Here is a 26,427-nt window from a genome sequence, read left to right on the forward strand (position 1 = left end):
TCCCTAATATAAAACCTAGATTTGAAAAAGAAAATACCCATTAACCCATATCTGAATTTTTCCTCCTTCCTACAACTATAGTATCCTATAAAATAGTGCTTTCAGAGCCTCTAATTGCAGATAAGAGGAACCCCCTCCTCATTCTCAAAATTGATATTTAATAATTACAAGAATCTCCAACAATGGAGAACTATTGAGAGTAGCTTTCCAAATCCTGAATTAGAGCTAAAAGTTCCCCCCTTTTCTCTTTGTTGATCTTTTTCCATTGCTACAAAATGCCTCAGATCTAAACTTATCCAACTAATCTCCTGTTACAAACTAATAAAAAATTACATTAAATAAATTAAATTGCATATTAGAAATCAGAAAAACAAACTCTCATGAAATTGTTAAATTAAAATAAATAAAATCCAAATAAGTTTTGATGTGATAGCTTCAAATGGATCTGATTATCTTTTGAACAATGTTGGAGGGTGAATTAGTGATAGCAGTTTTCTCAAGCTAATGAAATTTGCCCAAATCAAATTAGGAAAAACCAATTGTTGTTGAAAATTCATCACTTTATCTTCCACTAAATTTTTGGGTCATTAAATGATTAAATATGCTAGACTTATCATCCCCAGATTATCGATCATAGCTTTCTAACGAGTTATCGTGAGCTTTATTTGGCCAAATAAATCTTGAGATATGTCTTTCCAAAGTTGAAGTGTCAAAACTTCCAGAATTCTAAAAAAGTGCATGCTTGGGTCAAAAATAAAAAATTTTAATTAAAAATTTTGATCTAACGAAATTAATAATTATAATTAAGTGTATAATTACAAATAATTAATTAATTACAATTATTAAATTAAGTAACTATATACAATTAAATTAAAAATTAATTAAAAAATAAATTAATTAAATTAAATATTAAAATATATATATATATATATATATATATATATATATATATATATATATATTTTTTTTTTTTTTTTCCCATGGGAAAAAGTCGTAATTTCTATTAATATAAAGAAATTACATTTTGTAGATGCCAAATGCATATTCATATGGAGGCTAAGAAGCCTGACGAGTTCACAATCTATAGATCGTAAGGATTGTCTGTAATGTCTCCACGCAGGGAGTCCACAAAGTCTGTACTAGTTGTAACTGAAAAAGTAGATCAAAAATTAAGTCCTGCTCTATGCAGAGAGCAACAAAAAACTGTACGTTACCAAAAAAAGAGTTGTTACTCATGTCCAAGCAGTGGATATATATACATGATAATACAAAAACAGAGCTTGTTTATATGTGGGCCTTATAGGCCATTTCCTATAGGATCATCAAAAGGTCTATGATAATGCTAGTAGAAAGTTCCGTCTATCTCCTCCTGTATCAACCAGTCATTTCCTTGTCTGTGCGCCGCCTCTTTGGATAGTTGATCTGCATCTGTGTTTTGTTCCCTGTAAATGTGTCGACACACAAATGATTCAAAATATGTAATCAGTCTTTTAGCTTCATCTAATATATGCCTCAATGAAAATGCATAGCAATGTGATGCATCATTCAGCCAGTTGCAAACAATTTTAGAATCTCCATAGAGTTGTAGGTGTCTGCACTGTTTTTGTAATGCAAAGTGAATAATATGTTTTGCTGTGCACAGTTCAGCAAATTTATTGGTGCCTCTACCTAGGTTGATTTGGATCTTGTAGCAGTGCGTTTCATTGAGGTAAAGGATGGCGCCACCTCCACAACCTGCTTCCTGAGCAGAGCCATCAAAATATGCCCAGGGCTTAGATTTGTCTATGATTTCAAGTCTGATGGTGGGGGGGGGGGGCATTGGTTTCCACATCGGGTAGCAGGTCAAAATCGGTGATCGTGTGCTGTAATATGACAGGCCAATGTGGGGTCTTTAAATTGAAGATGGCCTGGTTACGCGCAATCCATAATGCCCAGCATACAAGCAGTGGCATATTAATGAATTTTCCTGAGTGATTTTGACACCAAATGTTCCAAGCATCCATGAGATTGTGCCCCTGCCAGTTTTTTAAGGTAGGATAGTGAGTGGTGATGGATTGCCAAAATTCCTTAGCTGTATTGCATTTTAGAAAAAGATGCTCTGTACTTTCTTCTTCCTTGCGGCACAAGTGGCACCAGAAGGGACCATAAAATGATCTCTTCATTAGGTTGGTCCCGGTAGGGATCTTGTCGAAGAGGATGTTCCACATCAATAAGTGTGTGCGAGGAGCTGCCTTGAGCTTCCAGAGCGTTTTCCAGGTTGGGAGGATGTCCTGTGGCTTGTAAGATTCCATAAGCCTTATATAACCTTGTCTTGGGGTGTATACTCCGTGTTTTGCAAAGGCCCAGATTATCTCATCTGGTCCATCTGTGAGTCTGATATGTGCCTGGGTAAGGGCATCTGTGTAATCCTGCCATTCGTGATGCCACTGAACTGGTATCTCCAAAACTCATGCTGATACCCATGCCTGCTGAAGAAAGGAAGAATTGTTGTTGTCGCCGATGTGCTTGATGTGTGTTACTCCTCTGCTATGTAGGTATCTTAAAAGGCCTGCAGATAATCTATGGGCATTGCCACAGCCTACCCATGGGTCCAAACCGATTCGAACAGCATTGCCTTCCTTGATGCGCCATGTAATGCCTTCACGCAGAAGTGGTAGTGAGCTGATAACCGCTTTCCAGATATTAGATATGTTATGTCTAGATTCATGCTGCTGACGGAACCAGTCCATTAGATGCAATGGCTTGATGTATTTCACATGTGCAACTCGGGACCAGAGACTGTTTGTGGTGAGGAGTTTCCAACCGAGCTTGGCCGCTAATGCTCTGGAAAATAAATCAAGCCTCTTTATGCCCCATCCTCCCCAACGTTTGGGTTTTGCAATGGTGTCCCATTTAACCCAGGAAAATAGCTTCCCCGGTTGGTGTCCTTTCCATAGAAATCTACATCTTATACTTTGTAATCTACTAAAAATACCTTTAGGTATCCAGGCCAAGGTCATCCAGTAGACTGGAGTGGCTTCAATTACTGCTTTAATGAGGATCAATCTACCTGCCCGAGAGAGATATTTATGATACCATACCTGTAGTCTTTTTTCCACTTTCGCAATGAGCTAAGTCCAGTCCGCAATCCTGTAACCGAGAGGTTTTTGTCTAAATCCCAGGTATTTAATACCTTCTATCAAGTTCAAAGAGGTGAACGGGAAGCGCTGTGTTGCGAAAGTGAACTCATGTTGAGTGCATCCGACAGTAGTAATCGTGGATTTGCTGTCATTTATCATCATTCCTGTAGCTTGTTGAAAAAGAATGAATAAGTTCTGAAGAGTTGTGGTATCCCCAATACTGCCATTTAAGAATATCAGAATATCATCAACAAATAAAAGATGGGTGAGATAAAAATTTTCAGCGATTTTAATGCCAGTCAGCTGATTTCTATCTCGAGCAGATGTAATAATCCTACTTAATCCTTCCATAATAAGTAAGAATAGCAGGGGCGAGAGAGGGCATCCCTGTCTGAGGCCCCTCTCCGAAATGAAAAAGGATGTAGCTTCGCCATTGAGAAGCACACTGTAAGATACATCAGTTATACAACTCATTATCCATTTGATATATTCACAGGGAAAGCCAAGATGAGTCAACAGTAGTCTGATGTAGAGCCAATTTGTTCTATCGAACACCTTGGATAGATCCACCTTTAGAATCATTCCTTTCTAATTTTTGAGCTGCATTGTATGCATGAGTTCTTGTGCTTTAGCAATAGCTTCATGAATCTGTCTGTGATGAAGGAAGGCAAATTGCTCTGGAGATATATGACGAGAAAGAATAGGCTTTAGGTGATTGGCTATGATCTTAGCAATGATCTTGTATAGGCAATTACAGAGGGATATGGGTTGAAAATCATTGAAAGAGACATGATTGTTCGATTTAGGGATAAGTGCTATGAAAGTGGATTTGATGGCTGAGGATATTCTGCCACTCCTTCTGCAGTTCTCCACAATCTTGAGAAGGTCATTCCCCAGGATTTCAAAAAAAGAAATGTAAAACTCAATGGTCCACCCATCTGGACCTGGGCTTTTATCTTTCTTAAACCATTTTATAGTTTCCTCCAATTCTTCCATAGTAACTTCCTTCAGTAGATCTTCCGAGTCTTCTTGTAGTACAAACCTGGGGAAATGTTCAGCCACCCACATGATCTCCATGATGTTTACATATCTAGAAGCTTTGTATATACCTCTGAAGTGCTCTGTTGCTAGCCTGGCCAAATTCTTCTGTGATGAAACTGTCTGCCCCCACTCATCCCGTAGTTCCAAAATAGTATTGATGGTTTTGCGCCCATTGGCAAATTTATGATAAAACTTCGTGTTATAATCTCCTTCGGTGAGCCATATTGCCCTACTCCTAAGCCTCCAACTTTCTTCTCTTTCCTTCAGAATATGTGAGCGCTTCGCGATGAGGGAGGAGTAATGTTCTTTTCTATCAGGAGTGGGGAAGGTGCCATCTGATGTGTCCTCATGCGTAGCGATGACCCTTCTAGCCTCCCTCAGTGTATTGTCATCACGGATACGCTTCTGATGTGCCCAGTTTTTAGAGATCCTCTTAAGTTCAGATAATTTCCTTATGAAGCCTTCCGTATGACCCGCATTTTCCATAATAGGGTTGGTCTGCCAATAGTTAGATACCAACTGTATGTATGAAGGGTCCTTTAACTAAGAGGAATTAAATTTGAAGGGGCTCTTGATCTTATGATTAATGTCGGCCATTTCCAAGTAAATTGGTCGATGGTCGGATATGCCACTAGTTCCAACCCGTTGACGAATGCGGGGAAGTCTGTTGTGTAGTGACTCCTTGATAAGGAACCTGTCAAGTCTTCTGGCCAAGCTATGTTCTCCACTGCGGTTGTTTGTCTAGGTATACTGTAACCTGGCAGAAGGAATGTCCACCCACTGATGATCCTAGAGTAGATTGGAAATAGTGTCTGATAAGGAGTCTACCTGCGCCGAGTGCCCCCAAGATTCACAGAAACCCATTGAAAAGTTTAAGTCGCCTCCAAGTATAATGTTATCTGCCTGTAGAAGGTCAGATTCCAGTAAGGTTCTCCAATAATTGGCCCTGTCTGCACAAGGGCCATAGACATTGATGATGCAAATGTCCATCTCAATGGAGTGAGCAAATATGTCCAATCCAATGAATCCTCTACCTTCCCAAATATTTTTGATCTCCATTGCTTTGTTATTTATCCCAATAGTTGAACCTCCGGATCTCCGAGACGCATCCAGTACATTAAAGGTCCAATTGGGTAGCCAGGAGTTGAGAGTATGGATTAGAGGTTCAGCTGAACAGAGGGTTTCTTGAAGAAATATAATATCCGACTGTGACGAGATGAGCAATCTCCTGAGTGCTAGTTTTTTGGCCAAACTAGCAAACCCTCTATAGTTAAAGGATGTGATCTTCATGTAGGGTGAAAGAGGGGGACATTCTTCGCTCTAAGGGCCCTGAAAATGTTTTACTGTTGCCCAAGGGCGACTTCTTCGTCAGCATTGTGTCTAGCTTTGGTGATGCAAGAGGGTCGGCCACGAGAGTTATTATGAGTGACAGGGGCGGCTTCCGAGTCCAGACCAATGGCGTTGAACCCTCTATCGTTCGATCGGGATCGAAGAGAGTACCAGGGAGATACCGGGGGGGATGGGATGGGGAGAGATGCGAGAGAGGATGATATCAGAGATGGCAAGTAAGGGGATGCAGCGGGAGAAGGGAGCGGGAGGGAGAAAATGAGGGAGGATGGAGGGGTTAGGCCCCGGGGTTTATGTAAAACCACAGAGGTCAAATGTGCCGATAGTGGAGATGTGCATATGATGTGATGAGATGCAATGCCATTAGATATGCAAGATACAGGAGGCAAAGGAGAGGGGGATGATAACAACATACCCGTCGTCGCGATGTCCTCCTGTTCAGTCGCTGAGTGTACTGGAGTTGGCGAAGGTGGGAGAGAAATTGAGGTTTCTTTAGTAGCTTCGGCATTATCGGGTGGACCTTGGGGTTCTCCATCGACTTTTGCTTGCTCCTCTTGATTCTTCTCCGTATTCTGCCGAGGAGGATGGTCTAAGGGATGCTCGAACTCCCCTTCCTGAACATTTTCCCTGCTTTTCCGGAGGAGTGGACAATCCCTGTATAGATGTCCCACTTTGTGACATCTATGGAAAAGATACGGGATACCTTCATAGTCGATAATTTGTTTGCGAGCCGTGTCCCTCCATTGTATGGTGATGAACTCTTGTAGTCCTCCCCTGGTATCCAGATTGATAAGAATCCGAGCATAAGACATCATGCCTGTGTGCTGGTAGGACTTATCATAGTCCATGTAGGAGCTAATCGCATTGCCAATTCGTCTGAAGATGTCTTTTGACCAGTACTGTAGTGGTAGGCCTGGGAGTCGAATCCAAACAGGCCCAATGCCAATCTGCTCTGTCTCAGGGTCGAATAAGGGAGTCCAATGCTTAAGGAGCACCGGGGCATGTTCAAAGTGCCAGTAAGAGGACAAGACCCAATTGGTATGATCAGCACGAGCGAACCTCAACGCGAACCATCCCCTCACGAAAGTTTGCACGAAGGGGATGTCCACCAGATGTTGACCCCAAACTTCAGTTGCCCAGGTCTTCAAGCGTGCTGCCGAGTAGTTCCGACCTCTGATACGCCCAACCAGTACCCTATCTGCAAATTCCATTGTCTCACCCCACTGTATGTCCTCCTCTAGCCTGAGAAAGATGTCGTCCGCCTTTGATTTGAAACACCTGTACTTCTTTTTAGGGCCCAGTGGGGGAGGTAGGTTATGTGGCCGGCCCGGGGGAGGGGCAGTAACAATTGGGGGGGAGGGTTAGGGTACGAGGAGGAAGGGTTTTCGATGCCGCCAGTAACAGGGGGGGGACCAGAGAGCGGAGGAACAGTGGTGAAGCTTCCCGACGGAGGACCGTGTGACTTGGTGAAACCGGCCGAGACAATGGGCAACGAAGGGGGTAAAAACGGCCAGGAAATGGTACCAGACGCCGAGGTATCTAGTCCAGGGTTAGGGTTCAAACAGCCGGAAATGAAACCGAGGGTTGCCGGAGAGTGGGGGGGGTTGAAAGCGCAGGCCAGGTAGGAGGTACATCCGGGAGGACCACAGGATATGACCGCGACTATTCCCCAAGAGAATACGAAGTGTAGTTCTCGGTGAGGCCAGAACTGTACATACCTTCTGATGTGGAGAAGGAGGAGCGCCAGATGGATACCCCCTCCAGTGGGTCTTCAGAGTAATCAATAGCTTCGAGGTCCTCCATGACGCCAGCTGCTTCTCGGAACGGCGGACACCTCAGATAGTAGTAAAAACTGGAGAGAATGACAGTTCTCAGGAAAAAGGACCGAGCTGGGCAGGTAAGTGAAACTGTCTGTGGGTTGTCAACCGGGAGATGCGGCACAAAAACCCTTCGTTCTCCCAAAAGGTCAACCAGCTCGAAAATGATGGAGAGGCGTTAGGCGGTAGAAGGTAAACGGTAGATGTGCTGAGCAGGTGAACGGAGGTCCGACGCGGTCTCAGAAAACTGCAGAGGGTTCCTGAAACCCTAACCCAAACCCTCGCGTGCCTTCTCCCGTCTGGAATCTGCCATCTCTTCCCCAAATCTCATCAACAAATATTAAAATATATTATAAACAAATATTGATAAAATATTAAAAAATATACTATAAACAAATATTAATAAAATATTAAAATATGGGTGAGTGGCTTTTTGGGAGCTCTTTTTTAACAGTCCTCAAATTAATAAGGAGGGATGATTTTATTATGCATGAAGTGGAGGAGAGGGGAGTCGTAAGGTCGATGAGAGGTGAGGTTTTCAGGAGTTTTAGAGAGGGTTGTAATTAGGTGGGAGGTATAAGGGATATTGGGGCTCGGAAGTAAGGATATTTAGAAGGTGAATTTTAAAAGAAGTCATGTGATGGAAGGGTCCTCAAGAGTGAGGGAGATATAAGGTGTGGGAATAAGGAGGTCTCAGGGGTATGGATTTTGGGAGCTTTTAAAAGGAAGAAGTTAAGAAATTTAAAGCTCTAAAATGAGGAAAAGGGAAGGAGGTGAGGTGAGGTGAGGTGAGGTGAGGTCCATGTGGGATTGGGACCCTTCTCTCATAATGACAGTACAACCATTTATTAATATCAAGTATCAGGATCTTGGATCTCGTAGGCTTTTCGAAATTTCATTTGAAATAAATTTTCAAGATTGTGATTTGAGTTTTCCATCCATATATATATATCTAAGGTCTCGGCTGCAATGGTTATGTAGAACCGTTAGCAAATAAAATACTAATTAATAAAAATTAAAAAATATCATTATTTACATATAATTAATTAATTTACAAAAATCAAAGTTGTTAGGGTCCCACCCTAACCCCCTTATTTATGTCATGGGATCACGTCATGGTCAAGAGTCAATAAAGCCCATATTAATATTTGTAAGTGGTTAACCCGCAATTAATGACGGGACCACAGTTAGTTGCAAATGGGCGGTAGTATTAGATAGATGGTAAATGGGCGATAGTATTAGATAGATGGTATTAATAAAACCCACGGTATTGGCCCGTGGTATTGCATGTATGAGTCATATATAAAGGATAGAGACTCCCTGCGAGGAGTATCGTGTCTTGTTTTGTAATCGAGCTCTGCTCTATTGGAGGTTGCCCCCTCGAAGAGGCCTGTGAACATTTCTCTCTGAGTAATAAAATCATTGCTATTCTGTGTTCTGGGTATATTTTCTTCGCATATTCTGTGTTCTGGGTATCTTTTCTTCGCATATTCTATGTTCGGTATTACTTTGCAGGTTAAGAGCATAACAAGTGGTATCAGAGCTCTTTCTAGGGCTCGGTGGGATCTCCAAATTTTAGCAAATTTTTTTTTTGGCTAGAGACGTGTTCCGACATCTTTAAACCACGGGATCTGTCGTTAAGCGCATAAACCTGCGGATTTGGGGAGGCATGCACGCAGGAAATACAAGAGGTGGTCACGTCTGTTGGACTCCCTTGTAACCCCTGTGGGTACCCCTTCGAGTAGTAGCGCATTAGACAGAACCGCGCACGGACTGTCTTCCACGTACCCTCTGGGTATATAGGAAGCCCCCTAGCTCCCTTGAAACCTCGCCATAGATAAACCTTCGGCCGTCTTGTGGCTACAGTACACCGAGAACAACACTCGGAGAGATTACTCGCCCGTACGATAGGGTAGTCGGGTTGTACGGCTAAGGGTACGGTCGATCCTCCTTAGTTAGAGCCCTGAAACATTGGGCCGAGTACTACTGTCAGACCCTTATGTATATTGCGATCTGTAGCACCTGACACTCCTCAAGACCATAGTTCCCTTTCTATCGGGGGATCACACATCACCTATTCCAGATCAGCAAGTGCAGCAGCAGCAGCCGACATCAGTCCCGCAGCTCCATCAGATCAGTAGCAACAGTTGTTCCACCATTTAGATCTCTCAGATCCACCAGATCAGAGTAGTTGTGAAGGGTTCCTGTCCCTGGATATAATTTTCGCAGGACTTTTGGCGGCATTGACATTCTGAGGATTTGGCGACTGCAGTATTGATCAGGAAGGAGTAAAACTCCGTTAGGAGTTTTCCAAAAAAAAAAAAAAAAAAAGTTTGAGATCTTCCGGGGCGCTTATTGGTGACCCTGCCCATCAGAATCAGGACGACGAGCTGAGCAAGGTGGTACCATTCAATTTCTTAGTAAAAATTTTTTAGGCGGTCCCAATTTTTCATCAGGTTGGTGTATGGTAGAAACTTGCGCTCAAGCGATGGCCAATGAAAGGATCGACAAAATTGAAGACCATGTGAACTCCCTCCAAACTGCGGTGAAGAATATCGAACTTGAGCTTAAAGGAATAAGTAACCAGATACATGATGCACTCCCAAAGGGCAAGGAGCCAGCCGACGAGGAGGCGTATAATGGCCATGAATACCATGAGGGTGAGTCTAGCCACTCTCATCACGTCTGGCACACCCATCCACCACCCAGTCAGCGACCTCCCAAGTTGGATATGCATAAATTTGACAGTTCTCACACGTCCGCATGGCTAGCACAAATGGAGCAGTATTTCCAATTGAATCATATCATAGATGAGGGGACTAAGCTTATGGTGGGCACCATGTACTTGGACAATGAACAATGGCAATGGAAGGAATGGCATCAGCGTTGCAATGGACATTTTTAGAATTGGGCCCAATTTTCCAAAACTCTTAGCAGTCGCTTTGAACAGGAAGACTCTTTTTTGGGGCGTCTCACTAAGCTCCGACAGACGGGTACAATGGAGGAATATATTACTACTTTTGAAGCCTTAGCCTTCCGCACTAGGGGTCTCACAAATGAGTTCTACATGGAATGCTTTATCAGTGGTCTTAAAGAAGCCATCAAAGCTCAGGTTCTACTCCACCACCCTCCCACATGGACAGAGGCTTGCCAGGTAGCCCGTAAGGTGGAACGTGCATTAACAGCCCAATCCAGCCGCCCCAACTTCCCCGCTAAAGGTCGTCCCTCACAGGCACCCAATACGACTCAGACACTTAAGATTCAAAAGGTTTCACCTGCGGAAATGGCCGAAAGAAGGAAGCAAGGACTATGTTACTACTGTGATGAAAAATATTCCCCGGGTCATAAATGCAAAGAGCACAAGTTTTTTCAAATAGATGCCACTGACTACAGCTCCACCGAGGAAGATCCACCACTTGAGGAACCAAAGGCGATCGAAGAAGATAACCAAAGGGAGATTGTATCTGATGAACCAATTATTTCGCTAAATGCATTGGCAGGAATTTCTTCCCCTCAAACTCTCAAAATCAGGGGTTTTCTTAAACATCGCCCAGTAGTAGTCTTGATTGATAGTGGAAGTACCCATAATTTCATCCATCAAAAGATCGCTGAAGGAACACATTGTTTCGTTCAGGCAGTTTCTAACTTCCAAGTCCAGATTGCAGATGGGGGCACAATGAAATGTGAAGGTCGCTGTGAAAATGTCAAAATTCAAATGGGGGATTATCAATTGAAAACCCACATGTTTGCAATACACATGGGGGGTTGCGACATTGTCCTAGGCGCGAAATGGCTCCGCACTCTTGGGCCAATCACAATGGATTTCCAGGAGTTATATATGAGTTTTAAGCAGAACAACTCCACACACACCCTTCGTGGACTACAGGCGGGAGCCCCCTCTATCATCAGCTCGCATAGGATGGAAAAATTGTTAAAAAAGGGCCATCATGGAGTGGTAGCTCAATTTAATGCCATCCAGGTAGTAGACACCATGCCTCTGCCAATTCATCCTGAGATGCAACAGATTTTAGATAAACATCGGACGGTCTTTGACAAGCCTCATGAGCTTCCACCCTCGCGAGGGGAACATGATCATAGCATCACATTTGTTCCAGGGGCCCAACCCCCAAATGTGCGGCCGTACAGATATCCGTTCACCCAAAAGAATGAAATAGAAAAAATCATCAAGGAATTGTTGGAAGCAGGTGTCATTCGTCCCAGCATTAGTCCTTATTCATCCCCAGTGGTCATGGTCCTCAAGAAAGATGGGGAGTGGCGGATGTGTCCCGACTTCAGGGCCCTCAATAAGTTAACCGTCAAAGATAAATTTCCCATCCCGGTGGTTGACGATTTGCTGGACGAACTCAATGGGGCTCAATTCTTCACTAAGTTGGATCTTCGCTCAGGCTACCACCAAATTCGCATGAAGGAAGTCGACATTCCCAAGACAACTTTCAGAACTCATGAAGGCCATTATGAGTTCCTGGTCATGCCATTTGGTCTCTGTAATGCCCCCTCTACTTTTCAGAGCCTTATGAATCACCTCCTCAAACCATATCTCAGAAAATTTGTCCTTGTCTTCTTCGATGACATCCTCATCTATAGTGGCACTTGGGCGGCACATCTTCAGCATGTAGATCTACTCTTGCAACTGCTCCGCACGCATAAATTATTTGTCAAGATGTCTAAGTGTGCGTTTGGCATGGAAGAAGTTGAGTATTTGGGCCACATTGTGGGGCGTGAAGGTGTCAAGGTGGACCCAAAAAAGATCCAAGCAATGCAAGAATGGCCTCAACCTAAGACCTTGAAAAGCCTGAGAGGATTTTTGGGTCTCACAGGCTATTATCATAAATTTGTCCGCAACTATGGCCGCATAGCAAAGCCCCTAACGTAACTCCTAAAGAAAAATTCCTTCTTCTGGAACGAGGAAGCACAACAGGCATTTACCGCTCTCAAAATCGCCATGTGTTCCACTCCCGTCTTAGCACTACCGGACTTCACCAAATCATTTTTCATTGAATGTGATGCGTCGGGAACAGGTATTGGAGCGGTCTTAATGCAGGAAGGGCGACCATTGGCCTTCACCAGCCAACAACTAAGTGGGAGGAATCTGGGCCAATCTACCTACGAGAAGGAAATGATGGCCATCTTACATGCAGTCGAGACTTGGTGACCTTACTTGTTGGGGCGACGTTTCCAAATCCGCACAGATCATCACAGTCTTAAATATTTTTTGGAGCAACACCTATCTTCCCCACAACAAAATAAATGGTTAGCCAAAATGCTGGGATATGATTATGAGATCATTTACAAGAAAGGGAAAGACAACAGGGTAGCAGATGCATTGTCGCGCCAATTTGAGGAGGAAAGTACTCTGCTCGCAATTTCCCTCCCCATTCCAGACTGGATTGAAGAGGCTCGCAGGGAATGGTTTTCACATCCCGGGCTCTCCCAACTCATTTCTCAATTGCAGGTAGATCCTAATTCTAGCAAGGGCTACTCGTGGCAGAATGATATTCTTCGCTACAAGGACAGAGTCGTAATATCACCAACATCTACCCTCAAAAGTCGCATTTTGGCAGAATTGCACTCATCTCCCATTGCACGACATTCGGGCTTTCAGAAGACGTATGCTCGCACCAGAAGATCATTTTTTTGGGCCGGCATGAAACAGGACATCCTTACCTTCGTAGCAGAATGTGACGTCTGTCAACGCCACAAAGGGGAAACCGTCAACACACCAGGCACATTACAACCATTGCCCATTCCGGCGTCAATTTGGACGGAGGTCTCCATGGATTTCATTACAAGTCTTCCAAAGTCTGGGAACAAGTTAGTCATCATGGTGGTTGTGGACCGACTGTCGAAGTATGCTCATTTCTGCGCCCTACCCCAACCATTTACACCAACTTTGGTTGCTCAAACTTTCATGGATCAGATCTTCAAATTACATGGCATGCCCACTTCTATTGTGTCCGACCGCGACCCAATCTTCACCAGTAATTTTTGGCAGGAGCTCTTTAGAATACAAGGCACTCAACTCAAACTCAGTACTTCATATCATCCGCAAACAGATGGTCAAACCGAAGCCGTCAACAAATGTCTAGAAACTACCTTAGGTGTTTCACTTCAGAAAAGCAACACCTTTGGGTATAGTGGTTACCTCTGGCGGAATGGTGGTATAACACCAACTATCATGCCACCACCAAAATGACTCCCTATGAAGCAGTCTATGGACAACTTCTGCCTTCGCCTACTTCTTATCTCACGGGGTGCTCCAAAGTACAAGCCGTGGATCAACTCCTACAACACCGCGCAACCATGCTTGCCCATCTGCGCGAGAATCTTCACCAAGCTCAGAACCGTATGAAGCAACAGGCTGACCAACATCGCTCAGAGTGCCAATTTCAAGAAGGGGATCAGGTCTTTTTGAGGCTGCAACCATATAAGCAAACATCACTCAAAGACAAGGGTTGTCAAAAGCTCTCTCCAAAATTCTACGGACCATACCAAGTACTTCAGCGCATTGGAGAAGTGGCTTACAAGTTGGCTTTGCCACCTACAGCAAAAATCCACCCAGTTTTCCATGTATCGTACCTCAAGAAAGTGATTGGGAACAATTGCCGAGTTCAAACCAGTCTACCTGAATTGGACGAAGAAGGGTCAATCTGGCTTCAATCTGAACAGGTTCTAGACACACGAGACAAGCACCTGCGCGACCGCATGATTAAGGAGGTCCTCGTCAAATGGAAAGACACCTCTCCGGAAGATGCAACTTGGTAACCAGCCACTATTCTTCAGCAGTTTCCGCAGCTTCAGCCTTGAGGACAAGGCTAGTCTTAAGGGGGAGGGCATGTTAGGGTCCCACCCTAACCCCCTTATTTATGTCATGGGATCATGTCATGGTCAAGAGTCAATAAAGCCCATATTAATATTTGTAAGTGGTTAACCTGCAATTAATGACGGGACCACAGTTAGTTGCAAATGGGCGGTAGTATTAGATAGATGGTAAATGGGCAGTAGTATTAGATAGATGGTATTAATAAAACCCACGGTATTGGCCCGTGGTATTACATGTATGAGTCATATATAAAGGATAGAGACTCCCTGCGAGGAGTATCGTGTCTTGTTTTGTAATCGAGCTCTGCTCTATTGGAGGTTGCCCCCTCGAAGAGGCCTGTGAACATTTCTCTCTGAGTAATAAAATCATTGCTATTCTGTGTTATGGGTATATTTTCTTCGCATATACTGTGTTCTGGGTATCTTTCTTCGCATATTCTATGTTCGGTATTACTTTGCAGGTCAAGAGCATAACAAAAGTAATATACATTTTGTGCATTTTTTTAGCTTACGCGGTGAAAATAACCGAACTTCGGGTAAACACCATTTGTAAATCGTGAAACCAAATGAGGTGAAACGAGAGCTGATGGAAAGCTAGCCAAAAATAGAATTCAATGAAGTAATCATAATGGAAATCCTAAGAAAACAAAAATCTTTCAAAAAGGTTGCATATTTAACAAAAATAAATAAATAAATGATGATATGATCAAAATCCATGTAGAGGAGCCCCATTATTATTATGAGGATAAAAAATTAAAAATTGGGGGGGGGGGGGGGGGGGGTTGTGATTTCACCACAACAATGGTGACACACGGGGAAGGACTAGTTATCTCTGGAAAAAATATGATGAGTTTAACTTCACCCAAAGGTTAAAAGTGAGTAATTCCAATAAACAGTCAAATAATAAAACATTTCCCATGGGTCCCACATTAGTGCTTCAAGCAATATAACTTCAAAAAAGATAAGTACTTGAAGTGGAATGAGTCTAAAATCAAGAATATGAATTTTGGGGAATATTTAATATTTAAGATTACATCGTATGAGTAATAGAAGAAGGTACATATAGGGTTTCTTTTATAAAGCATATATCCATTGATATGAGTGGTCTCTAACATTTCTTTGATGCCAGTGAGCCTGGTTAGTACCCCATCGAATTTGTCCTTAATTCCATACAAGCATAGCTCCGCTGCCAGCGAGCGTCCATAGCCTTGATGGGTTTACTTATATTTGTCATGCTTCTCATTTTGATCACCCTTTTGATTAACACATTTTCGAGCTATCTTTATGATGTAACTGAGTGAAAGAGGTGGGAAGGTAAAAGAGACTTAAGAAAATGGATATAATACTTCCATAATGTCAACTCCATAACCTTTCCCGCAACTATTCATTCAAAGGCTTTTATATGAAGTGGAGGGATGGGAGGGATCCATTGAGTTAAACGTAGGCCAGTTCTTTCCTTGAAAGGATGATCTATATCATTTAGAAAGGATGCATGTTCCTCCATTGAAAATATTTAAGGCAAGAGAGCTTTAGGATTCCATAAAAATATCCCTTTAAGGTAGATGAAACCCATTGAAATAGATAGAGTACAAATTTCACATGTATGCTAACCACTATTAGGTATGAAAAAATCTTTTTACATAAATCTTGGTAATATTAGCAAGATCAATCCAAAACCAACAACAAAAGGAAAACAAGAATCAAAACTAAAGTGATAGAAGAAATCAACATACTCCAAAAATATCAAATAGGAAAGGAAAAATGAAAGAAAATCCCAAATTAAAAAGACAACCCTAACAAGATTAACTATAAAAATATCTTGACAAAAGAATAAAATAAGACAAGCATGTGCGTTTGTCTTATGTTGATATTTTAATGAATTCTATCTTGTAGAATTATAAGCGATTAGGCTCTCAAACCATAAATTGAATAGCAGTGACGATGTGAAATGAAGCCAAATGAGAAGTTTGTACTTCTACAAATATTTTGGTTTTAAAACAAATCTGGCATGAGAACATCTTAACCATTTTATAATAAAAGCAATGCTTGTAAAACAAATTTAGGGTTCAGGGACTCCCCAATTTATCCGATTTGATGAACATCATTATTGCTCTTCCAAAATTCAAAAGAAAGCAACAAGGAGAATGAGTTCAAAATATAAGTTGTTAGGGGTGTGAAATAATTATTGAAACCCTGAAAAATAGAGGTTTATATGAGTGAAACTAAACTAAAACTGAAACAAAAAGTGTAAAGAAATAAAAAGGATGACAGTGGGCATATGAAACTTATCACTGAAGATTTTTTTTTAAAATTTTACCTAAGAGATGTTGATTTTTTTCATCAAAAGATAACCTCTTCTTTTGATTGGGATTAAAAACATCAAGAAGTTGTACTCTTTAAAGTTTTAATTGGCCCAAAATCATAACCTATTAAATATAAACCAAACCAAGCAGTAGGTCTAGAAAAATAATGTTACATGTTCAAGGAATCATAAATAAATCAAATTCATCAGAAATGATAATGAAGATTTGATTCTATATGAATTGCAACAACAGTTGTTCTCTTTATTTCTTCATATTTCATATCAACTCCAAGGTTTACATAAAATATCAAAAATCAAGATCAAGTCCCAACCTATGTAACTCTTATGTGTATATGGAGAGGACTTATATCTTTACATGATAAGAATGGAGTGATATATCAAAAATAAGAATATTGCAAGAGAAGTAAAATATAAATTCATAATGATATATCACCTTTGTGTGTTCCAAATTGCCTTACCAGTTTTATTTCTATAGTGGTTACTGAAGAGTTTCTTGAAAAGGAAACGAGGATTCACACTAAAATATGGTCGAGATGATGTTAAGAGCATCCGATAGTGAGACAAAGGCAAAAGCATAAGCGAGACACAAGTGATGAACTTTTCATTAGCTAGGAATATTGTCGTGAAGAGTAAAAATAGGCCCAACTATACATGTGAAGATGTATGTACAATGAAGGCCCAACGATAAGATCCATATGCATAAAGCATGAAGAATGGATATCACTGAATTCACTTAGTCATCCCAAAGAATGAATGCTTGAAGGATTGACAAAACTATAACTAAAAATAAATCCAAGCTCTTGAATACCAAGGTAACATGGAAGTTAGGATTGAATAAAACATAAAGATACATAGATATTCAAAGAGGTCTCCATGTGAGCATAATCATAGGTCATAATTTCTAGTAATAAATGAGTTAACCAAAATCCTACGAGATCGCTTTTAAACCACGTGAAAGGTGCCACGTAAGATATTGGGATAAATATTTTAGAGATAATTTAAATTAACTTACGAGATTGCAAAAATCTGATATGTTAAGGTTCTGAGATGGAAAGAGGTGAAAAGGAAATCTTGGGAACAACCTGATATCCCGAGGTTCCGAGATAGATTTTGGAAAAGATTTCTCGTATATTCTTAAAATAAGAGTTACGATAAAAAGGAAGCCCAAGATTACTATTGGATAGAAACATGATATTGGAAACTATGATACAATAATCATTTAATATAGCTTTACAAGATTTCGAGACAGAGGAATTCAGGTGGAGAAATAAAATATAGGCCACGTGGGCTTCATGCAGAGAAATAAAATATAGGCCACATGGACTTCGGGCTAGAAATCTTAGAACGTATTGGAAAATGCTTTCGATAAAATTTATTTTTGAGGTTCCAAGGTATTGAATTCTTGGATGATAAATCTCAAAATATATTTTAAAATAATTTTGATATAATACTAACTTGAGAGTCTGATAAGCCTAAAGGTCCAAAGTCTCGAGGCAAAGATCTCATATATTCTATTCACTTAAAAATGAAATGAAAAGTAGAGGAATGAGATTATGAGATTTACAAGATAAAGGCTGTGAATCATATTGGGAGAAAGAAATGTAATAAAAGTGGATGCAAGATGAATGAGTGTAGTGCAAAGGCTCAAATCAACTCGATAAATGTAATATTTGGAATGGGCAGAGCTCAAATCATGCACAGAATAACTTGCTGCAAGATTTTTCGATTTTCCTTTACTTGTGGACCTTCTTTAATTTAACATTTACGAAGCAAAAAGTTGTAGACTCACAACATATCTAAACAAGAAGGATTCAAGAATTTTATTTCAACTACATCAACGAAAATTAGAATATAATTATTGACTCATCTCACAGATTTTCCAAAAAAGGAAATATGAAGAGAAGCACCAATATAGAATACAAAAATTCTAATGAGAAGGAAAATACTTCCTTGAACATGTTGCAGATTAGAAAAGACGAGTTGCTCACTTTATTTTAGAGATGATTTTATTTACAAAATCAAATCTCAAAATCCAACTAATGAGGACCTGCAAAAAGAAGTACAAATGAGAAATAAAAGGTATGACTAAACGAGAAAACAACTGCTAAAAGGAGACTAGCAATGGATGAGAATGAAAATGCATATGCACACCTGGAAGAATCTGATTGTAAATTTACTTTATACATATCGATATTCTCCCGTGTATTATCTTTCGATTTTACATATGCTCAAAATCATCTCTTTATTTAATCTAATTAAATACAAAGGTGAACAATTCTCATCTACTTCAAATTTAAATTGGAGAAAAAAAATTGGTAAAAGTGATCGTATTGAAATTCCTGTGAATTTGGAAAATTGATATGCTCAACTATAATGATTCTTTGAAATTTTATCATTCATGATTTTGTTTGAGAAAAACAATTTAAACTTATAATGAAACTTTGTGAAGAAGGATAATTAAGAGAATCACATGTGTGTATGATCCAAAGTGCTCTAAGCCATTTTCTACTAAAAATGAAATGGATAACAGGGGAAATATTTGGGCCCAATACTTGTTTATTAAAGATCCTCACTATTGAAACAAACACGAAGAAAGAGAAATCTAACTAATCCAATTATATTCTTAATATAACTGTATGATGGAAAATATGACTAGGTATAGTCATGCTTCCAATGTAACCATTCTCTAAATTTTATTTCTGCACATATAAAAATATAAAAAATTAGAAACAAAAATAAAACTATAACAAAATTATTAAAAGAAACATTCAACCTACTATGTACATCTAATAGGTTCAACAAAATAAATTTATTTACAAAATTCTTACCTTGAAATTCTTCCAACCATATACGTATGGGATCATAAAAACCAGTATGTATTTCCATTAATGCTTGGAAGAAATTCACAGGAAGAGAAATAACAAGCGAAGCTTGAATAATAAACCTTTAAATATTTTCACTTGTTGTAAACTAATAGTATTATGTACAAAAGAAAGGTTACAAATCTCCTGGAGAATTGAGTATCCCAAACAATTTTTAGGTAAATTATCAAGGTGAAAATGGGAATTAAATAGCAAGTTTGGAAGATTTCTAGAAAAAATATGTTGCTGGCTAGACTATAATGATGCTCTCTCAAGTGCCAAAAGTTGTGAAAAACTCATTTGAAAACAACACAAGGATCGGCCAAACATAAAATAATAAAATTTCAAAATAATAAGTAGTTGATGTATATGATTAAAGCTCTGTAGTTGATTCTCATATATTCTCATTAATGCACTTGAGGATAGTCTAGAGTCATAATATTCAAAGTGCGAGTGTATTGTTTTCAGAAATTCAAAAATAAAATTTAAAAGAAACACAAATTCAAACTGAGAAAAATGAAGACAGAGCAGATTCAAATTTACATTAATGTTACAAATAGTGGTACAACACAACTGAGATTCACTTGCAAAAATTTCCTTCCCACAAATCTCCACAGAAATTATGAAGTTAAAATCATTGTTCAAATTCACTTGCGGAGATGAGAAAATTTCAAGCTTATGATTAGAAAATGAAACTTCATCATCATAAGAATCATAAATAGGAGTGGATACCTGAAAATTGAAATCATTAAAATTTATGGGGGCTTGAAAATGAGAAAATATTGGAATCAATTCTGTGATTGTGTTTTCTTCATCTTTAAAAATAGAATGACCAAACATAAAATAATAAAATTTCAAAATAATAAGTAGTTGATGTTTATGCTTAAAGCTCTGGAGTTGACTCTCATATATTCTCATTAATGCACTTGAGGGGAGTCTAGAGTCATAATATTCAAAGTGCAAGTGTATTGTTTTCATAAATTGAAAAATAAAATTTAAAAGAAACATAAATTCAAACTGAGAAAAATGAAGACAAAGCAGATTAAAATTTACATTAATGTTACAAATAATGGTACAACTTGAGATTCACTTGCAAAAATTTCCTTCCCACAAGTCTTGACAAAAATTATGAAGTTAAAATCATTGTTCGAATTCACTTGCAGAGATGAGAAAATTTCAAGCTTATGATTAGAAAATGAAACTTCATCATCATAAGAATCATAAATAAGAGTGGATACCTGAAAATTGAAATCATTAAAATTTATGGGGGATTGAAAATGAGAAAATATTGGAATGAATTCTGTGATTGTGTTTTCTTCATCTTTAAAAATAGATTGACTTAGAGAATAGGAATTATGGAATTTTAACAAAACATTTTCTGAAGAATGAAGAGACTCAATATTCTCAATTTTCAAGTTGTCAAAAAAATTGATTCCATTAGTATTATTCTCTTTTAAATAAGGTAAATCAAAACTAGGTAGAAAATTATATGCATGAAAAGAATGTTTAGGACTGCTGAAATTAGGGATAATTAAATCCTCTCTATCCCAATAAGAATTAACGAGAAATTCATTATTAATGAAAACTTCTCTATTTTCTAAAATTAAATTGGTGTAAAAATATATTGTTGAAGAATTATTTAATGAATTGCAATTATCAAAAAGATCTGGGTAGAGGGAAAATGATAATTTGAATTTATGTACATGAAAATTTCCTTGCTTGAAGAATTTTTCTTATTATCCAAATTGTGCATTTCATATTATTGCTGATTTGTAATAATGCAGACTTTGAATTGGTTATCTATGTCCTCTCTGATACAAAAAAAGAGATTTTCTATTACTTGAAATAATATCAAGAGGAAGATGTATTCGATCGTCTTACAAATTGTTGCTAGACTTCTCTTGTGATGAATTATTATTTTCAACAGAAGAAAGTTTAGAATTAGTTGTTGCAATTTGCATTTTATTTGCAGATTTATTTGTTGAGTGTTGCTCCTTGTTGGTTGATATTCTTCATCAAAATTTAAGGCAACATAACTATTTTGAATTAAAACAACATTATTTATTTTGGCATCGTTATTTTCTTCCTAAAATTGTTCATTGGTAATTCTTGTTTTTGGGAGAGGATCATCATTGTCACTTTGAGCAATCGATTCTTCAACAGTAGTACATATATTTTCTAGTTCTTGATAAGAAATGCAAGGAAGAGATACTAAATGTTTGAACCATCCTATTAGTTGAAATTCATGAGGTAAATCTTTGGAATACCAAGATAAATCTTTGGAATGGAATTGCATACAAATTAATTTGATTCTAATTAGGAAATCGTCCAAAGGCTCACCTTTTGTCCTAGGAAATTCTTCCAGCTGATCACAAACCTTTTCACAGTCATATTCCTGAAAAACATGAAGGAAAATGAATGAAAATTCATCCCAACTATGTACAGAGGAAATTGGTAGTGATAGGCACTTGGCTTTAGCTTGATCAGTTAGTGTAAAAGTGAAGATCTTGCAAATAACACCTTCGTCAATATTGAAATTATTACAATTTAAAATAAACTGAAGGATATGATCAAAATCAGAAGCCTTACCATTGAATTTGATCTTAGACAGAGTCTCGACTACCTTTATTGGAGTGGAAGTTGGTGGAAGTCTGGTAAAGAAACTCCAAGGTGATCTTTTAAGTGGAGCCATAGTAATAAGATAAAATTTTAAAGCACAAAATCTTGAAAGTCAATATACTGTGGCCTTCTTTCTAGCACCAAAAATGTTGATGGTTGAAAATGACCTCATCAACATGTGAGAGAGACCACCCGGTCAGAGCCCCAACTAAGCCCTTATTTGTTTGATGTAGTGGTTCTGACTAGTTCAATTGGGTCCAGTTACCCTCTCTCTCTCTTTGTTGGCTTATAATATATCTATTATTTACCAATAGAAAGAGAGAAATCATATCTGCCATCTTGTTGTACACATGCAAGCAAGCAGATCCTTAAGCTGACTTTATGGCTCAGCCAAGCTGCAACTAAGATCTGCCCCTGCGTAATGGGACTTCTAGAATGTTGATTTAAATCTAAATGCAAATTTAGTCTATAGTGTAGGTGATAAAAATAAATTCTAAATCTATCTCGATTAAGAATATATAGATCTATCCCAACCGAGAGCAGAATAACTAAATAATTGGGGAATTTAACATGTTTGGTTTATGATGAATATCTGGCTAATGAAATAGTTCTAATAGATGATATTATAATTACCAAAACATGCTTTGTTTGAATATCAATGAACAATGAATGATTGACTATTAAAACCAGGAAAAAGTTCTTATAATTTCAATAGTAATTAAATCGACTTTGGATGATAGATTTCTAAGTAAATAGTTACTTAGAAATATGGTTTAAGTACTTGAGCAAAGATAAATTAATAACAAATCTATGTGACTATGAATTAGATAGCTAATCCAAAAGACATTCGTCCTCACATCAAACATGAATGCATGATATGAGAAAACATTACAAAGGTTTTCCATTTCATAAATGAAATTTGCATTTGAATAAAACTATTCAAATTACAAACTAATGAAACTGAGTCTCTTGCCCTGTTCCTTGGATTGATCTCCAATAATCTTTCACAGATCATAAACTCTTCCACTAAAAGAAAGATCTAATAATGCAAACTTTGTCCCCAATACAAAGTGTAGATTTGAGTTTTCCCTCCTTCCTAAAGCTATAATCTCTTATACAATAGTTCTTTCAGATCCTCTAGTTGCAAATAAGAGAAACCCCCTCCTCATTCTCAAAATTGATATTTAATTATTACAAGAATCTCCAACTAGAGAACTGTTAAGAGCAGTTTTCCAAATCTTGAATTAGAGATGCAAATTCCCCATTTTTCTCTTTGCTCATCTTTTTCATTGCTCCAAAATTCCTCAGATCTGAACTTCTCCAACTGATCTCCTGTTACAAACCAATCAAAAATAAAAATAAATAAATTAAATTGCATATTAGGAATGAGAAAAACAAACTCTCATGAAATTGCTAAATTAAAATAAATAAAATCCAAAGAAATTCCAAGATCTGATTGCTTCAAATGGATCTGATTAGTTTTTGAACAACGTTCGAGGGTGAATTAGTAAAAACAGTTTTTTGAAGCCAATGAAATTTTCCCAAATCAAATTAGGAAAAACCAATTGTTGTTGCAAATTCGTCACTTTGTCTTCTACTGAGTTTTTGGGTCATTTAATGATTAAATTTGATAGACTTATCATTATCAGATTATTCTCCTCAGTCTTAGCTTTATAATGAGCTATTGTGTGCTTCATTTGGCCAAGTAAATTTTGAGATATGCCTTTCCAAATTTGAAGTGTCGAAACTTCTAGAATTCTTGAAAAATGCATGCCTCAGCCAAAATTAGACAATTTTAATTAAAAATAATATCTAACTAAATTAATAATTCTAATTAATTATATAATTACAAGGAATTAATTAATTACAATTATTATATTAATTCATTATATACAATTAAATTAATTAAAAAAATTAACTAAATTAAATTATTAATTAAATATTATAAGTTATATTATAAACAAATATTAATTAAATATTAAAATATGGGTGAATGGCTTTTGGGATCTATTTTTTAATAGTTTCAAAATTAATAAGGAGGGATTTTATTATGCATGGCTCTGAGGAGAGGGAAGTCATAAGGTGGATGAGAGGTGAGTTCCTCAGGAGTTATGAGGGTTGTAAGGTGGAAGATATAAGGAATATTGGGGCTCGGAAGTAAGGAGATTTTGGAGGTGAATTTAAAAAGGAGTTATGAGATAGAAGGGTCCCAAGGTATTGAGTTACCAAGGATTGAGGGACATTTAATGTGTGAGAAATCAGAGTGATAAGGAGGTCTTGGGGGTTATGGATTTTGGGAGATTTAAAAAAATTGGTACCAAATTTGAAGCTCTGAATCGAGGAGAGGGAAGGAGGGAGGTGAGGTGAAGCGAGGTCAGGCCCATGTGGGAGTGGGAACTCCCTCCATCATAATGAAAATACATCCACTTATAATAAGTCTTGACCATATAAAAACTACAACCATTTATTAATATGAAGTATCAGGATCTTGATTCTCATGGTTTTTTGAAATTGTATTTGAAAAAAACTTTCGAGATTGGGATTCAAGATTTCCATATATATATATTATTTCTCGATTTCAATGGTTCTGTAGGGCCATTAGCAAATAAGATATTAACTAATAAAAATTAATTAAAAATTAGTATTTACCTATAATTAATTAATTTACAAAATTCAAAGTGTTACATAGTAATTTGTCACTGTCTTCATCCCAGTCCTTCTATTGTGTCATGTGTCAAATAAATATGCTCATATTAAGCAAATGTTCTCTAATGTTGCCAATTGACCCTCATTTCCTAAGTTTTCTGCCTCGTCGTGAGAATACACTTAATACACGCGATGGACCCCTGTCATAAACAGTCCCATCGCGACCCCGTCGTGGGAGTACACCTGTTTCCCGCGATGGTCAGATTTCAAGCCCTGGCACGAGGCTATTAACTATATTTAGTGATGGTCAGTCTGCATACATTTCTTCCTAGTGATGTCAGTGCTAAGGCTTAGTTCACGACCAGTGACGATCCAGATTGGGAAAATTTGTTCCAACAGTCGACCTTCTGGATGTCTCTCGACTTGGTTGTTGGGTCAGTTTGGGTCGCCCTTCCCCTCCTGGGATGGTAGTTCCATATTTTGTGTTGCCTTCCTTGAGGATAAGCTCCCTCTCCCTCATTTCATGGAGACTCCCTCTCCTATAAAATAACTCACCATTGCTATGATCTGCTAGTTCTTTTGGTTGTACAATGCTGCTGTTGCTTTTGAGTTTGGTAGATAGATTCGATGTGAGTGTGACAAGTGTGGGATTGCTAAATAGTTTGCAAGAGGTTGTGGAGTGCCCTTAACCTTGTATTAAAGCTTGTGAGTGAGAGAGAGAGATATTGTTGTTTGGGAGACCCATCTTTGAGAGTGAATGCTTGAAGAAACATGTTGGCTGGACCCTCTGAGAAGGCTTGCGACGTCAAGACTTGGTTGTAAGCTTTACTCTTGATTTATTATTAATACAATCAATGATGATTTCCTATATCTTGTATGTAATTTACTTGATAGCTCATGAGTTCTTGACTTTATGAGTAAATAGATCATCGTTGTTTCTTGGTTACGTGCTCTATTGTTTTCTTATGGTGTTTCAGGTTGATTTCTCATTAAGGAGAAGGAAACCGAAGCTGGAGCGGTGCAACAGAACTTCACCAATCACCGGTTTGAGGTAGGCCTCCTGTTAGCACCTAAATTTTCCTTAGGCTGAAGGAAGGCAAAATTTAGGGTAACCATAAACCACGCTCAGTCTGGTAGCTAGCCCTACCAGAACAGGAGAGAGCTCTCTCCGGGTCACACTCAGGAAAATAAACAATAGGGTTTGAGATGACTCAAAAATGGATACTGATTTTAGGCTAGGTAAATAAATATGATGGAGATGTTTGAAGAATAACTGAGTTTTCTGGGATGTGTGGGGCCAAGGAACAACATGAGCAGAGAATTTAACTCAAAGACGCAGGCTATTTCGAGAGGCAAGATAGGCAGAAAGTATAGCAATTAGAGTTGAAAAAATGTGAGGTGGAGAGATTGTTTGAGAGTGTGAAAAGGGCATAAATACATGAATCCTTTTCAACAGAAGAAAACATAGAACATGAAAACTATCCCAAGGCAGAGCAGTGCACTGAATTCTACCTTTTTTACTTAGAAAGCTTTCATTGGAAATGAATGTGAATGAAAATATGAAACATAAAGAAGATACATTTGCTAAACTCACGCCACAGGAATCTCATGAACCAGAGTTGCAATCTTTCATTAATTCTCTGTCAAAATGTACATTGGGTGACTGGGTTTCTCTCCCACAGTTCCCAGAAATGCCAACCAATCCTTTGTAAATGGTTTGCATACAATAAATAGACTATTCCATGAGGAAATATAACGACCAAGAGTTGGGGAGTTTTTCGAATCATTACAAAGTGGAAGTGGAAAGCCAACCA

At 38.5% G+C, this 26,427-nt stretch overlaps 1 protein-coding gene across 1 annotated transcript; it reads right to left on the reverse strand.

Moving 5' to 3' along the window:
• Positions 1 to 1,342: 1,342 nt before the first annotated feature.
• Positions 1,343 to 3,593, reverse strand: LOC149247185 (uncharacterized). The gene is made up of 4 exons (XM_089443534.1): positions 3,173 to 3,593; positions 2,583 to 2,926; positions 2,134 to 2,408; positions 1,343 to 1,442 (listed from the first exon to the last, which is right to left on the reverse strand). The coding sequence occupies exons 1-4, from the start codon at positions 3,591 to 3,593 to the stop codon at positions 1,343 to 1,345; spliced, it is 1,140 nt and encodes a 379-aa protein (XP_089299660.1).
• Between the last annotated feature and the right edge of the window lie 22,834 nt (positions 3,594 to 26,427).

Source organism: Pinus tabuliformis, chromosome 7 (genome assembly GCF_031772625.1).
Source record: "Pinus tabuliformis cultivar Carrire ecotype Pingquan chromosome 7, CPIR1, whole genome shotgun sequence".
In the NCBI taxonomy this organism is placed as follows: Eukaryota; Viridiplantae; Streptophyta; class Pinopsida; order Pinales; family Pinaceae; genus Pinus; species Pinus tabuliformis.